The sequence below is a fragment of the Salmo trutta genome, chromosome 18 (genome assembly GCF_901001165.1).
Source record: "Salmo trutta chromosome 18, fSalTru1.1, whole genome shotgun sequence".
Lineage (NCBI taxonomy): Eukaryota > Metazoa > Chordata > Actinopteri > Salmoniformes > Salmonidae > Salmo > Salmo trutta.
Window position 1 is genome coordinate 9916942 of NC_042974.1, and position 16709 is coordinate 9933650.

At 48.2% G+C, this 16709-nt stretch overlaps 2 protein-coding genes across 5 annotated transcripts in view; both read left to right on the forward strand.

Moving 5' to 3' along the window:
- LOC115152815 (golgin subfamily A member 4) overlaps nt 1-3970 on the forward strand; it is a 53886-nt gene extending 49916 nt beyond the window's left edge. For all 4 annotated transcript variants that reach the window (XM_029697652.1, XM_029697653.1, XM_029697654.1 and 1 more), the window contains one exon: nt 2985-3970. In XM_029697652.1, the coding sequence (XP_029553512.1) occupies nt 2985-2999 (15 nt within the window). In that variant the 3' untranslated portion in view covers nt 3000-3970. The remainder of the gene's footprint in view (nt 1-2984) is intronic.
- Nucleotides 3971-5616: 1646 nt separating this feature from the next.
- Nucleotides 5617-16709, forward strand: part of LOC115152816 (integrin alpha-9) — a 151918-nt gene continuing 140825 nt past the window's right edge. Inside the window, exons 1-2 of the mRNA XM_029697656.1 lie at nt 5617-6049; nt 11312-11439. Coding sequence (XP_029553516.1) covers nt 5862-6049; nt 11312-11439 — 316 coding nt within the window. The 5' untranslated portion in view covers nt 5617-5861. The remainder of the gene's footprint in view (nt 6050-11311; nt 11440-16709) is intronic.

Consider the following 16709-nt stretch of genomic DNA (forward strand, 5'->3'; position numbering starts at 1 on the left):
CTTATTATAAAATGTATTTAAATTGTTTTCATTGCTCATCAATTTACACACAATACCCCATAATGTCAAAGCAAAAACAGGTTTGTAGAATTTGAATTTTTTTAACATTTTATAAAAATAAACGGAAATATCAAATTTACATATGTTTTCAGACCCTGTACTCAGTACTTTGTTGAAGCACCTTTGGCAGCGATTACAGCGTCGAGTCTTCTTTGGTATGACGCTACAAGCTTAGCATACCTGTATGTGAGGATTTTCTCCCATTCTTCTCTGCAGATCCTCTCAAGTTCTGTCAGGTTGGATGGGGAGTGTTGCTGCACAGCTATTTTCAGGTCTCTCCAGAAATGTTCGATTGGGTTCAAGTCTGGGCCTAGCTGGGCCACTCAAGGACATTCAGAGACTTGTCCCAAAACCACTCATGCATTGTCTTGGCTGTGTGCTTAAGGTCGTTGTCCTGTTAGAAGGTGAACCTTCGCTCCAGTCTGAAGTCCTGAGCACTCTGGAGCAGGTTTTCGTGAAGGATCTCTCTGTACTTTGCTCCGTTAATCTTTCCCTCGATCCTGACTAGGCTCCCAGTCCCTGCCACTGAAAATCATCCCCACAGCATGATGCTGCCATCACCATGCTTCACTGTAGGGATGGTGCCAGGTTTCCTCCTGACGTGACGCTTGGCATTCAGGCCAAAGAGTTCAATCTTGCTTTCATCAGACCAGAGAATCTTGTTTCTTATGGTCTGAGAGTCTTTAGGTGCCTTTTGGCAAACTCCAAGCAGGCTGTCATGTGCCTTTTACTAAGGAGTGGCTTCTGTCTGGCCACTCTGCCATAACGGCCTGATTGGTGGAGTGCTGCAGAGATGGTTGTCCTTCTGGAATGTTCTCCCATCTCCACAGAGGAACTTTGGAGCTCTGTCAGAGTGCCCATTGGGTTCTTGGTCACCTTCCTGACCAATGCCCTTCTCCCTCGATTGCTCAGTTTGGCCGGGCATCCAGCTCTAGGAAGAGTCTTGCTGGTTACAAACTTCTTCCATTTAAGAATGATGAATGCTGCTGTGTTCTTGGGGACCTTCAATGCTGCAGAAATGTTTTGCTACCTTTCCCCAGATCAGTGACTCGACACAGTCCTGTCGCTGAGCTCCTACGGACAATTCCTTCGGCCTGGTGGCTTGGTTTTTGCTCTGACATGCACTGTCAACTGTGGGGCCTTATGGACAGGTGTGTGTCTTTCTAAATCATGTCCAATCAGTTGAATTTACCACAGGTGGATTCCAATCAAGTTGTAGAAACATCTCAAGGATGATCAATGAAAACAGGATGCACCTAAGCTCAATTTCGAGTCTCATAGAAAAGGGTCTGAATTCTTACATAAGGTATCTGTTTTTTTGTTTTTATTACATTTGCAAAAAAATTCTAAAAACCTGTTTTCGCTTTTGTCATTATGGGGTATTGTTTGTAGATTGATGAGGAAAAAATGTATTTCATCACTTTTAGAATAATGCTGTAATGTGGAAAAGGGAAGGTGTCTGAATACTTTCCAAATGCACTGTATGTTGATAATCTCTTCCAGATCATCAGCATCTTAAACAATAATAACCATGTAGACCACTTTGTCCTGACTACATTATCAGTTACAGCAATGGGAACGTGGAGGGGGAAGACATGTCTTGCCTCTTGTCTTTTACAGTATTCATGGACTGCACCAGATTTGCCAGTTTTTGCTGTGAGATGTTACCCCACTCTTCCACCAAGGCACCTGCAAGTTCCTGGACATTTCTGGGGGGAATGGCCCTAGCCCTCACCCTCCGATCCAACAAGTCCCAGACGTGCTCAATGGGATTGAGATCCAGGCTCTTCGCTGGCCATGGCAGAACACTGACATTCCTGTCTTGCAGGACATCACACATGGAACGAGCAGTATGGCTGGTGGCATTGTCATGCTGGAGGGTCATGTCAGGATGAGCCTGCAGGAAGGGTACCACATGAGGGAGGAGGATGTCTTCCCTGTAACGCACAGCGTTGAGATTGCCTGCAATAACAACAAGCTCAGTCCGATGATGCTGTGACACATCACCCTAGACCATGACGGACCCTCCACCTCTAAATCGATCCCGCTCCAGTGTACAGGCCTCAGTGTAACGCTCATTCCTTCGACGATAAACGCGAATCCGACCATCACCCCTGGTGAGACAAAACCGCGACGCGTCAGAGAAGAACACTTTTTGCCAGTCCTGTCTGGTCCAGCGACGGTGGATTTGTGCCCATAGGCGACATTGTTGCCGGTGATGTCTGGTGAGGACCTGCCTTACAACAGGCCTACAAGCCCTCAGTCCAGCCTCTCTCAGCCTATTGCGGTCAGTCTGAGCAATGATGGAGGGATTGTGCGTTCCTGGTGTAACTCAGGCAGTTGTTGCCATCCTGTACCTGTCCTGCAGGTGTGATGTTCGGATATACCGATCCTGTGCAGGTGTTGTTACACGTGGTCTGCCACTGTGAGGACGATCAGCTGTCCATCCTGTTTCTCTGTAGCGCTGTCTTAGGCGTCTCACAGTACGGACATTGCAATTTATTGCCCTGGCCACATCTGCAGTCCTTACGCCTCCTTGCAGCATGCCTAAGGCACGTTCACGTAGATGAGCAGGGACCCTGGGCATCTTTCTTTTGGTGTTTTTCAGAGTCAGTAGAAAGGCCTCTTTAGTGTCCTAAGTTTTCATAATGTGACCTTTTAATTGCCTACCATCTGTAAGCTGTTAGTGTCTTAACGACCGTTCCACAGGTGCATGTTCTTTAATTGTTTATGGTTCAGTGAACAAGCATGGGAAACAGTGTTTAAACCCTTTACAATGAGGATCAGTGAAGTTATTTGGATTTTTACGAATTATCTTTGAAAGACAGGGTCCTGAAAGAGGGACGTTTCTTTTTTTTGCTGAGTTTATATTACTGTTTGTGCAGTTAATGTAATCCTGTATCGTTCTTTCCCTATTGTTTCAGCCCTGGCTACGATGAGGGTCAGGTATCAAGATGATGCTGCTACTTTAAGGATGGAGATGGACTTTGCTGCTGAAGGACTGCAGACTGCTGCACCACTGTGGACTAGATCTAGCCCTTCTACTTTTCTGTCCTTTCTTTAGCTTGTGTGTGTGTGTGTGTGTGTGTGTGTGTGTGTGTGTGTGTGTGTGAGAGAGAAAGGCCTCTGTGTGGATATGGTACGAGGGAAGTAGAAAATAGACCATGTGAGGATCATCATAGTTGCTATTTCTTCCAATCTAATTTCACACAATGAAATTACGGAATTTAAATCATGAATTATACAATATTTCTTTTTTTTCTTTTTTTTGTCCAGGGTTAATTATATATCTATTTTACGGATGGCTTGTGCAATAAGTTTTTGTTGATTATTGGGTTGATTGTGATTGTTCTTGAGTTGATTCTTTGGTTGTTTTTTTGGTTGAATGTTGTTTTTCAGTTGATCTATGGTTTTAGGTTGTTTATCAGTAGAGTTTTGGTTGTATTTCTACTGTGTATCACTTCTTCCTTATGACTGTGATGGAATCGTAGAAATAGAATACCTAGACTATTTCTAGGGATTCTAAATATGAATCTACTTTCTATTTATATGGATGAGATGACCCTTTGACTGTACCTTCCTGTCCCTTAGCTCTACCTTCCTGTCCCTTAGCTCTACCTTCCTGTCCCTTAGCTCTACCTTCCTGTCCCTTAGCTCTACCTTCCCGTCCCTTAGTTCGACCTTCCTGTCCCTGAACTGTCTCTTCCTGTCCCTGAACTGTACCACTTAAAGACACCCTGGCTTGTTGGTTTCCCACAGCTTTTCTACTTTATATTTTGTGGAGACAATAAAAGAAGAACTCAATGTAAAGTGTAAATACACAAAGTGACTCTGTACTATAGGGCACAATGAGACTGTTGGCTATGTTAATACATTTTGCGACGAGCTAATAAAATTTTATTTACACAGATTTTCTGTCTTCCTCTGCTCATTATTCACTTTGTTGAAATGTGAATATTGTAAATGTTGTAAACTGAATGTATATAACATTAGGATCGCCTGGTCTTTCCATGACAGACTGACCAGGTGAGTCCAGGTGAAAGCTATGATCCCTTATTGATGTCACTTGTTAAATCCACTTCAATCAGCGTAGATGAAGGTGAGGAGACCGGTTCAAAAATATTTTTTACACCTTGAGACATGGATTGTGTATGTGTGCCCATTTAGAGGGTGAATGGGCAAGACAAAAGACTTAAGTGCCTTTGAATGGGGTATGGTAGTAGGAGCCAGGCTCACCGGTTTGTGTCAAGAACTGCAATGCTGCTGGGTTTTTCACGCTCAACAGTTTCCCATGTGTATCAAGAATGATCCACCCAAAGGACATCCAGCCAACTTGACACAACTGGGAAGAATTGGAGTCATCATGGACCAGCATGTGGAACGCTTTCGACACCTTGTGGAGTCCATGCCCCGCCGAATTGAGGCTGTTCTGAGGGAATAAGGGGGCGTAACTCCATATGATTAGGACGGTGTTCTTAATGGGGTTTTTTCCACTCAGTGAATATACAGTATGTATGCTGTGTTTACAGTATGTACATGTGCGACTTTCATACATTTTATTTCGGTAGGAAATTTTTTACATTTTTCCTGGATAGTCACCTATTGGGGTGTTTCAGTAAGAGGTGTTTCCACCTTTTCGATCTGTATGATAAGATGAAGTGATCACCTGGTGGTTTTCTAACTGTAAGGAGTGAACAGAATAACACCAGCTCTAATCAAAACAGGACATTTCACATCAGGAAGTGTATAAGTATTAATAGAACTGTTTTGCAAACTGACAGAGGAAATTAGGGAAATCTGTTTCATAACACATTTTCAGGTTTGGAAATAAATAACATCTGTATTAGAAATGGGTAAGATTTAAAAAGAGCCTTTTTACTTACTCAGTAATTACTTTGGCAGCCACAATAGCAGCAATCTATGTTGTCTGTTCCATTTAATTTAACTCGAGGAATTAGGTCCTTGTTAAAGGGATAGATTTACCCAAAGGACAAAATACTGTAATGAAACAGCAGGGAGCAGGTCTCAAACCCTCACCTTCTAGCCCGAAGTCCAGCGCGCTATCGACTGTGTCGCAAAAGCATGCTCCAGCGGCAGAGTCGATATCCGCGCTTATAAACCCAGGGTCGTTACAATACATATTTGTTTCCATACCCTATAAGCGTACTATGGACAAGGTATGACAGCAAACCATGCTTCCCCAACTGCTAACGTTTTAGCATGGGAATGGCCAGGGAAACTGAACCAAGCATTAGTATTTTATTGCAGATTTCAATTTACAAGAAAGACAAGCATTTACAAGAAAGCGTTTCCAAAACATTTGAACAAGTAATGAAGACATATATCAAACATCAGCAGCCAATAACAAATTGGTAGGTCAACAACAGGCCATTCGTCTTTGGCCGTTGATTCGCTCCCCATACCAAACGGCAGAGGGCATCGTCGTTCGTAAACGTTGGAAGCGCGAGGCGGGTTATTTGGTGAAATGTGACGCTTGAGCCGCGAACCCATTGAGAAATTCTCCTTCTGCCATGACCGCACTCATCACCACCGCAAGCAACTCCGTGCTGGAGACAGCACCAGTTCTTCACATTCAGTCTGCAGAGCAGCTGACGAGATCGTCACGTTTCAACGGACCGTTATTTTTTATTCTCGATCCACTACCCCTGTCGTTTTTCTATGTTCATAGTGCTAGACTTCAGAAAGTACTGTTAGTTTTGTCACTTTTTCTGTAGCACTGAAACCTTGAAGGGCTTTGTTTTGTTTTATATATTTCTTCCATAGTGTTGTTCCTCTCAAGGATGCGCCAAAGGATGGGTCATGTTCTGAATCAGAAGAGGAGCCTTTTGGATGTTCTCTGCGTGTATTTGTCTGTTTCTGTAGTTCACTCCTACAACATTGACTTAGAACATGCTGTTGTGTTCCGTGGACCTGACTCGAGTTTCTTTGGATACTCTGTTCTGGAGCACTATCATGACAATACGCGCTGGTGAGTCTCAAGCTATCAAGAGGCCTATCAAGGCTATTAACTATCGTATAGTGACTGTAATTGCAGTCGGGACTGTTTATGCACGTATGTATCCTCCCTTGCTTGACCTTTAATGGCAGGGTTTGGTTGTTGCGCAATTCTTATGGATTGTATTTGGGCCATTCACTTTTGTGCACGCTGTGTAACCTGCTTGCATATGTTGAAGAATAGCCAAATGATGTGAGCTATCGCCTACAAAATCACTAAGTAAATAAGTATAATTTTCGAAATCAATAGACTGTCTCAATTGACTGTGCGTAAACGCCTTTCTCTTGTTTAGAAAAACAGTTGATTTCTATGATGGTGACATATTGTCTTATCTTAATTATGTCAACAGTTCGATTGATGTGCAGTGTTGTTTGGTTTCTTTTGGACCGTTGTTCTGTAGCAGCCTAGCTGACTGGTCCCAGATTCCAGCATGTAGCAGCCTAGCTGACCTGTCCAGAATCCAGCATGTAGCAGCCTAGCTGACCTGTCCCAGATTCCAGCATGTAGCAGCTTAGCTGACCTGTCCAGATTCCAGCATGTAGCAGCCTAGCTGACCTGTCCAGATTCCAGCATGTAGCAGCCTAGCTGACTGGTCCCAGATTCCAGCATGTAGCAGCCTAGCTGACCTGTCCAGAATCCAGCATGTAGCAGCCTAGCTGACCTGTCCCAGATTCCAGCATGTAGCAGCTTAGCTGACCTGTCCAGATTCCAGCATGTAGCAGTCTAGCTGACCTGTCCAGATTCCAGCATGTAGCAGCCTAGCTGACCTGTCCAGATTCCAGCATGTAGCAGCCTAGCTGACCTGTCCCAGAATCCAGCATGTAGCAGCCTAGCTGACCTGTCCAGATTCCAGCATGTAGCAGCCTAGCTGACTGGTCCCAGATTCCAGCATGTAGCAGCCTAGCTGACTGGTCCCAGATTCCAGCATGTAGCAGCCTAGCTGACTGGTCCCAGATTCCAGCATGTAGCAGCCTAGCTGACTGGTCCCAGATTCCAGCATGTAGCAGCCTAGCTGACTGGTCCCAGATTCCAGCATGTAGCAGCCTAGCTGACCTGTCCAGATTCCAGCATGTAGCAGCCTAGCTGACCTGTCCAGATTCCAGCATGTAGCAGCCTAGCTGACTGGTCCCAGATTCCAGCATGTAGCAGCCTAGCTGACCTGTCCAGATTCCAGCATGTAGCAGCCTAGCTGACCTGTCCAGATTCCAGCATGTAGCAGCCTAGCTGACTGGTCCCAGATTCCAGCATGTAGCAGCCTAGCTGACTGGTCCCAGATTCCAGCATGTAGCAGCCTAGCTGACCTGTCCAGATTCCAGCATGTAGCAGCCTAGCTGACCTGTCCAGATTCCAGCATGTAGCAGCCTAGCTGACTGGTCCCAGATTCCAGCATGTAGCAGCCTAGCTGACCTGTCCAGATTCCAGCATGTAGCAGCCTAGCTGACCTGTCCCAGATTCCAGCATGTAGCAGCCTAGCTGACTGGTCCCAGATTCCAGCATGTAGCAGCCTAGCTGACCTGTCCAGATTCCAGCATGTAGCAGCCTAGCTGACCTGTCCAGATTCCAGCATGTAGCAGCCTAGCTGACTGGTCCCAGATTCCAGCATGTAGCAGTCTAGCTGACCTGTCCAGATTCCAGCATGTAGCAGCCTAGCTGACCTGTCCAGATTCCAGCATGTAGCAGCCTAGCTGACCTGTCCCAGAATCCAGCATGTAGCAGCCTAGCTGACCTGTCCAGATTCCAGCATGTAGCAGCCTAGCTGACCTGTCCCAGAATCCAGCATGTAGCAGCCTAGTTGGCCTATTCCAGAATCCAGCATGTAGCAGCCTAGTTGGCCTATTCCAGAATCCAGCATGTAGCAGCCTAGTTGACCTTATCCAGCTTGTAGCAGCGTAGCTGACCTGTCCCAGATTTCAGCATGTAGAAGCCTAGCTGACCTGTCCCAGATTCCAGCATGTAGCAGCCTAGCTGACCTGTCCCAGATTCCAGCATGTAGCCAAGGGTTAAGTGATCATGTCCCATAGCTGTCACAACACCCACCATTGTCTTCATTGTCATGAGTCAGTCTGCTGATGCCTTATGCACTGAGTGTACCAAACATTAGGAACACCTTCCTCATATTGAGTTGAAGTGGATTTAACAGGTGATATCAATAAGGGATCATAGACTGACCATGTGAATCCAGGTGAAAACTATGTCATGGAAAGAGGTGTTCCTAATGTTTTGTACACTCAGTGTCCATCCAGGGGTGGAATTGTGAAAGTCGGGGAACTCACCCATGTTGCATTTTAGAATTCACATCAAAAGTATTTCACTTTGTGAACTCCGGTTCCACATGTTCTACCCCAGTTCCACCCTGAATATAGGCTACCATACTTGAATTGAACATGGGGGAATTACTCTGTGCTACAGTGGGCCTGATGAAGACGATTATGAGATGCCATTATGCCACTTCATCGAGACAGGATGTGTGTTGTTGACACTGTATTCTTGATGCCGGGTGACTCCCATCCTTCAAGGTGTTTTTCTCTTGCTCTTCTCATCAAATCAAATGTTATTGGTCACATACACATATTTAGCAGATGTTAAATGCTTGTTTTTCTTCACTGTGTGACATCATCATGACTGTTTGACACTGTGGTGTACTTTAATAATAACTGTGTCCCCTCCATTGTCTCTGTCTACAGGGAGCTGGTAGGGGCCCATTGTCTCTGTCTACAGGGTGCTGGTAGGGGCCCATTGTCTCTGTCTACAGGGTGCTGGTAGGGGCCCATTGTCTCTGTCTACAGGGTGCTGGTAGGGGCCCATTGTCTCTGTCTACAGGGTGCTGGTAGGGCCCATTGTCTCTGTTTACAGGGTGATGGTAGGGGCCCATTGTCTCTGTCTACAGGGTGATGGTAGGGGCCCATTGTCTCTGTCTACAGGGTGCTGGTAGGGGCCCATTGTCTCTGTCTACAGGGTGATGGTAGGGGCCCATTGTCTCTGTCTACAGGGTGCTGGTAGGGGCCCATTGTCTCTGTCTACAGGGTGCTGGTAGGGCCCATTGTCTCTGTTTACAGGGTGATGGTAGGGGCCCATTGTCTCTGTCTACAGGGTGCTGGTAGGGGCCCATTGTCTCTCTGTACAGGGTGATGGTAGGGGCCCATTGTCTCTGTCTACAGGGTGATGGTAGGGGCCCATTGTCTCTGTCTACAGGGTGCTGGTAGGGGCCCATTGTCTCTGTCTACAGGGTGCTGGTAGGGGCCCATTGTCTCTGTCTACAGGGTGCTGGTAGGGGCCCATTGTCTCTGTCTACAGGGTGCTGGTAGGGCCCATTGTCTCTGTTTACAGGGTGATGGTAGGGGCCCATTGTCTCTGTCTACAGGGTGATGGTAGGGGCCCATTGTCTCTGTCTACAGGGTGCTGGTAGGGGCACATTGTCTCTGTCTACAGGGTGCTGGTAGGGCCCATTGTCTCTGTCTACAGGGTGCTGGTAGGGGCCCATTGTCTCTGTCTACAGGGTGCTGGTAGGGCCCATTGTCTCTGTTTACAGGGTGATGGTAGGGGCCCATTGTCTCTGTCTACAGGGTGCTGGTAGGGGCCCATTGTCTCTCTGTACAGGGTGATGGTAGGGGCCCATTGTCTCTGTCTACAGGGTGATGGTAGGGGCCCATTGTCTCTGTCTACAGGGTGATGGTAGGGGCCCATTGTCTCTCTGTACAGGGTGATGGTAGGGGCCCATTGTCTCTGTCTACAGGGTGATGGTAGGGGCGCATTGTCTCTGTCTACAGGGTGATGGTAGGGGCCCATTGTCTCTGTTTACAGGTTGCTGGTAGGGGCCCATTGTCTCTCTGTACAGGGTGATGGTAGGGGCCCATTGTCTCTGTCTACAGGGTGATGGTAGGGGCGCAATGTCTCTGTCTACAGGGTGATGGTAGGGGCCCATTGTCTCTGTCTACAGGGTGATGGTAGGGGCCCATTGTCTCTCTGTACAGGGTGATGGTAGGGGCCCATTGTCTCTGTCTACAGGGTGATGGTAGGGGCCCATTGTCTCTGTCTACAGGGTGATGGTAGGGCCCCATTGTCTCTGTCTACAGGGTGATGGTAGGGGCCCATTGTCTCTGTCTACAGGGTGATGGAAGGGGCCCATTGTCTCTCTCTACAGGGTGATGGTAGGGGCCCATTGTCTCTGTCTACAGGGTGATGGTGGGGGCCCATTGTCTCTCTCTACAGGGTGATGGTAGGGGCCATTGTCTCTGTCTACAGGGTGATGGTGGGGGCCCATTGTCTCTGTCTACAGGGTGATGGTAGGGGCCCATTGTCTCTGTCTACGGGGTGCTGGTAGGGGCCCATTGTCTCTGTCTACAGGGTGATGGAAGGGGCCCATTGTCTCTCTCTACAGGGTGATGGTAGGGGCCCATTGTCTCTGTCTACAGGGTGATGGTGGGGGCCCATTGTCTCTGTCAACAGGGTGATGGTAGGGGCCCATTGTCTCTGTCTACGGGGTGCTGGTGGGGGCCCATTGTCTCTGTCTACAGGGTGATGGTAGGGGCCCATTGTCTCTGTCTACAGGGTGATGGTAGGGGCGCATTGTCTCTGTCTACGGGGTGCTGGTGGGGGCCCATTGTCTCTGTCTACAGGGTGATGGTAGGGGCCCATTGTCTCTGTCTACAGGGTGATGGTGGGGGCCCATTGTCTCTCTCTACAGGGTGATGGTAGGGGCCCATTGTCTCTGTCTACAGGGTGATGGTGGGGGCCCATTGTCTCTGTCTACAGGGTGATGGTAGGGGCCCATTGTCTCTGTCTACGGGGTGCTGGTAGGGGCCCATTGTCTCTGTCTACAGGGTGATGGAAGGGGCCCATTGTCTCTCTCTACAGGGTGATGGTAGGGGCCCATTGTCTCTGTCTACAGGGTGATGGTGGGGGCCCATTGTCTCTGTCAACAGGGTGATGGTAGGGGCCCATTGTCTCTGTCTACGGGGTGCTGGTGGGGGCCCATTGTCTCTGTCTACAGGGTGATGGTAGGGGCCCATTGTCTCTGTCTACAGGGTGATGGTAGGGGCGCATTGTCTCTGTCTACGGGGTGCTGGTAGGGGCCCATTGTCTCTGTCTACGGGGTGCTGGTAGGGGCCCATTGTCTCTGTCTACGGGGTGCTGGTAGGAGGCCAAAGCCAACTCTTCTTCTTCTCCTTAATTTTGTGACTGACTGCTGTGACTGGATGTGTAAAGTTTACACAATATGTTTCTTTCTGTTTACAGGGTTCTGGTAGGGGCCCCCAAGGCCAACTCTTCCTACAGCAGCTCACTTCACACCCCGGGAGCCGTGTTCAAGTGCCGTGTCCACAGCAACCCAGGCAGACGCTGCACGGAGATGAACCTGGGCCGAGGTCTGTACTGAACCACAAACTACACAGGGAACAGAGCCTTATGGAGAACCACTGAACAACCACACATTATACTAACCCTAGGACCAGAGCTTTACAGTGGCGTCATGCCAGTAGGGTCACAAAGGCATGTGACCCCTCAGATTTGTCCTGTTTTAGAATTTTTCAGATCTTCAATTAATTACTAAACAAAATTTTTAAACCCAAATTTGATCATAATTTTTTATAAATAAATCTGTCAGCTGTATTTTGTGAAGGGGGTACACTGACTGGACCAGCAAATTTATGAAGTTGTTTTAAGCTTGCCAGCTAGATAGATTCCCTATCTCCCAACCTTATAACTAGCTACCAAGCCAGTTAGATTAGCTTGTTTAACCATCTTCCATATTTTTTTGCATAGTGATTTTGGCTATAGATTGCAGGAAAAAGCTGTTTCACGTACTTCGTGCCCCATCTAACATAATAATGTCGAGGTGCCAGAAGTTCCAAAATATTTTGATAGATATGATTGTTTTAACTAACATTTTCCAAGTGGTTATGCCAGAAAGTTTGAGCCGAAGACATTTCCTGCACTTCCTTTTCTTGTGGTCGAGAGAGAAGGTTTATGTGGGTTTAATAGAAACCCCTACTTACTCCTCACTGTCACCAACAAGACATACGTTATTAAACAAAGCATCAGGCCAAACTTGGGGCCTTGTTGCAGTGCCCTCTCTCCCCCTCTGTCTCTCTGGTCTCTCTGTCTCTCCCCCTCCGTCTCGCTGGTCTCTCTGTGTCTCCCCCTCTGTCTCTCTGGTCTCTCTGTCTCTCCCCCTCTGTCTCGCTGGTCTCTCTGTGTCTCCCCCTCTGTCTCTCTGGTCTCTCTGTGTCTCTCTCTGTGTCTCTCTGTATCTCCCCTTCTGTCTCTCTGGTCTCTCTGTGTCTCCCCCTCTGTCTCGCTGGTCTCTCTGTGTCTCCCCCTCTGTCTCTCTGGTCTCTCTGTGTCTCTCTCTGTGTCTCTCTGTATCTCCCCTTCTGTCTCTCTGGTCTCTCTGTGTCTCCCCCTCTGTCTCTCTGGTTTCTCTGTGTCTCCCCCTCTGTCTCTCTGGTTTCTCTGTGTCTCCCACTCTGTCTCTTTGGTCTCTCTGTGTCTCCCCCTCTGTCTCTCTAGTCTCTCTGTGTCTCCCCCTCTGTCTCTCTGTGTCTCTCTGGTCTCTGTGTCTCCCCCTCTGTCTCTTTGGTCTCTCTGTCTCTCCCCCTCTGTCTCTCTGGTCTCTCTGTCTCTCCCCCTCCGTCTCGCTGGTCTCTCTGTGTCTCCCCCTCTGTCTCTCTGGTCTCTCTGTCTCTCCCCCTCTGTCTCGCTGGTCTCTCTGTGTCTCCCCCTCTGTCTCTCTGGTCTCTCTGTGTCTCTCTCTGTGTCTCTCTGTATCTCCCCTTCTGTCTCTCTGGTCTCTCTGTGTCTCCCCCTCTGTCTCTCTGGTTTCTCTGTGTCTCCCCCTCTGTCTCTCTGGTTTCTCTGTGTCTCCCACTCTGTCTCTTTGGTCTCTCTGTGTCTCCCCCTCTGTCTCTCTAGTCTCTCTGTGTCTCCCCCTCTGTCTCTCTGTGTCTCTCTGGTCTCTGTGTCTCCCCCTCTGTCTCTTTGGTCTCTCTGTCTCTCCCCCTCTGTCTCTCTGGTCTCTCTGTCTCTCCCCCTCCGTCTCGCTGGTCTCTCTGTGTCTCCCCCTCTGTCTCTCTGGTCTCTCTGTCTCTCCCCCTCTGTCTCGCTGGTCTCTCTGTGTCTCCCCCTCTGTCTCTCTGGTCTCTCTGTGTCTCTCTCTGTGTCTCTCTGTATCTCCCCTTCTGTCTCTCTGGTCTCTCTGTGTCTCCCCCTCTGTCTCTCTGGTTTCTCTGTGTCTCCCCCTCTGTCTCTCTGGTTTCTCTGTGTCTCCCACTCTGTCTCTTTGGTCTCTCTGTGTCTCCCCCTCTGTCTCTCTAGTCTCTCTGTGTCTCCCCCTCTGTCTCTCTGTGTCTCTCTGGTCTCTGTGTCTCCCCCTCTGTCTCTTTGGTCTCTCTGTCACTCCCCCTCTGTCTCTCTGGTCTCTCTGTCTCTGATCTCTGTCTCTCCCCCTCTGTCGCTCCCCCTCTGTCTCTCTGTCTCGCTGGTCTCTTTGTGTCTCCCCCTCTGTTTCTCTGGTCTCTCTGTCTCTCTCCCCCTCTGTCTCTCTGGTCTCTCTGTATCTCCCCTTCTGTCTCTCTGGTTTCTCTGTGTCTCCCCCTCTGTCCCTCTGATCTCTCTTACTCTCTCTTGTCTTCCTGTCTGTCCCCCCCTCTGTCTCTCTCCCCCTCTGTATCTCACCCCCTCTGTATCTCTGGTCTCTCTCATCTCCATGTCACTCCCCTCTGTCTCTCTCCATCTGTCTTCCCATCTGTCTCTCTCTCTCCCCCTCTGTCTTCCCCCTCTGTCTCTCTGTCTCTCTCCCCCTCTGTCTCTCTGGTCTCTCTCCCCCTCTGTCTCTCTGGTCTCTCCCCCATTGTATCACTTTCTCTGGTCTCGCTGTCTCTGCCCCGCTGTCTCTGCCCATCTGCCCCTCTGTCTTTCTGTTTCACTGTCTCTGTCTCTCCCCTTTCTCTCTCTCTCTTTTCTTGTCTCTCTGTTTCTGTTTCTCCCACACTCTGTCTCTCCAGTCTCTAAGTCTCTCTCGTTTTACTCTCTCCCCCTCTTTGTCTCTGGTCTCTCTCTCTCGTCTCCCTCTCTCTCCCCCTCTGTCTCTTTGGTCTCTCCCTCTTTGTCCCTCCCACTCTGTCTCTCTGGTCTCTCTGTTTCACTGTTTCTGTCTCTCCCCTTTCTCTCTCTCTCTTTTCTTGTCTCTCTGTTTCTGTCTCTCCCCTCTGTCTCTCTGATCTTCCTGTCTCTCCCCCTCTCTGTCTCTCTGGTCTCTCTCTCTCTCATTTCCCTGTCTCTCTGTCTCTCTGTTTCACTGTCTCTGTCCCTCCCCTTTCTCTCTCTCTCTCTTTTCTTGTCTCTTTCATCCTCTCTCTCTCTCTCTCTCTCTCTCTCTCTCTCTCACCCTCTGTCTCATTTTCTTCTCTCCCCCCCTGTCTCTCCCCCGCTTTCTCTCTGGTCTCTCTCTCGTGTCCCTTTCTCTCCCCCTCTATCTCTCTGGTCCCTCTCTCTCTCCCCTCTGTCTCTCCCCCTTTTTCTCTCTGTCTCTCTGTCTCCATGTCTCGCTCACCCTCTGGTCTCTCTGTCTCTCTCGTCTTCCTGTCTCTCCCCGTCTGTCTTTCCCGCTATGTCTCCCTGTCTCTTCCCCTCTGTCTCTCCACCTCTGTGTCTCTCTCTCCCCCTCTGTCTCTTTGGTCTCTCTGTCTCTCTGTCGCTCTCATCTCCCTGTCTCTCCCCTTCTGTCTGTCTCTCTCCCTCTCTCTCCCCCTCTGCCTCTCTCGTCTTCCTGTCTCTCCCCCCTCTCTGTCTCTCCCGCTGTGTCTCTCGGGTCTCTGGTCTCTCTCTTTCTCTGGTCTCCCTGTCTCTCCCCCTCTCTCTCCCCCTCTGTCTCTCCACCTCTATGTCTCTCTCTCTCCCCCTCTGTCTTCATGGTCTCTCTATCTCTCCCCCTCTGTCTCTTTGGTCTCTCTCGTCTCCCTGTCTCTCCCCTTCCGTCTCTCTGTCTCTCCCCCTCTCTCTCCCTCTCTGTCTCTCTTGTCTCTCTGTCTCTCTGGTCTCTGTCCCTCTGTCTCTCTGTTTCACTGTCTCTGTCTCCCCATCTCTCTCTCCCTCTCTCTCATACACATGCACACACACCAAGAGGGCGAGTGGGCTACTATGAATCACGCTAGACAGAGGGATTTCAGCCCCAGGTTGTCTCAGAGAAAATATTAGCGATGAACTCTGGAAGTAGCTTCAATTATAACTTTACTTATTTACACTGATTTCTCCAGTAAATGTGTGCGCGTCTCAAATGGCACCCTCTTTCCTATATAGCCTAGTGCACTACTTTTCAACAGAGCCCTATGGTGCCTGGTCAAAAGTAGTGCACTATAGGGCAAAGGGTGCCATTAGAGACACAGCCTGTCATCTGAGATGGGAGGCAGAGGAACTGAACCGTTTAAGGGGTGTTGGTACCCATGGTGAGAGAGAGATCCCCACTGCTTTTTTCTAAAGTTAATAGTTAGATTCAGAGTCTGTAAAGCTGCGCCTTGATTGCACAATTCCTCCTGTGATGCCTTTTAATTCACCCAACAGATCCTAATCGACTTTATTTGCCAGTTTAGTGCATTCTTGTTAAAGTGAATAAGTGTGTTCCTTTCCTACTGCTGTTTACAGGCTTATGTCTTTATGGCACTGTAAGGGCTGTCGTGAGAGAGAGTAGACCAAGGTGCAGCGGAGTTAGTGTTCATCATTGAATATTTAATAAAGAAAGAACACTATACAAACAAAACAAGAAAACCGACAGCCAAACAGTCCTGTCAGGTGCAAAACACTAACAGAAACAATTACCCACAAAACCCAAAGGAAAAAACATGCTCCTTATGTGTGACTCCCAATCAGCAACAACGAGCTTCAGCTGTGCCTGATTGGGAGCCACACACGGCCCAAAACAAAGAAATACAAAAACATAGAGAAAGGAACATAGAACGCCCACCCAATGTAACACCCTGGCCTAACCAAAATAAAGAACAAAAACCCCTCTCTATGGCCAGGGCGTTACAGGCACTCATGTTTTTATGTCTGAGGCTGCGTCGCAAATGGCCCCCTATGTCCTTATGGGCCCTGGTCAAATGTAGTTCACTTTGCCATTTGGGACTGTCACAGTCTTACTCCTTTCTCAGACATTTCTTAGGTCTTTTTGATCTTCATTAAGATTTAAGCATTGCTTAAAGTTGACATCAAATGCAATTAGAGGCCTAGAAACCAGTCAAAATATAGCCCAGCATTAAAGGGATGTATAATTTTCTAAGCCACTTTTATCTGTTAGCAAAAGTTAAATAATTGGGTAGCTCCTTTGACCTAGAGGCCTGCTACACATTCTGTAATGATTAAACAGGGTAGGATGACCTTACTGCAACTCTGTCCCGAATGGCACCCTATTCCCTACATAGATCTCTGGTTAAAAGTAATGCTCTATGGGTCGTGGTCAAAATTAGTGCACTATATAGGGAATAGGGTGCTATTTCAAATCAAAATCTAATTGTATTAGTCACATGCACCGAATACAACAGGTGTAGACCTAACAGTGAAATGCTTACTTACAAGCCCTTAACCAACAATGCAGTTAAGAAAAAAAAATACGAATAAGAAATAAAAGTAACAAGTAATTAAA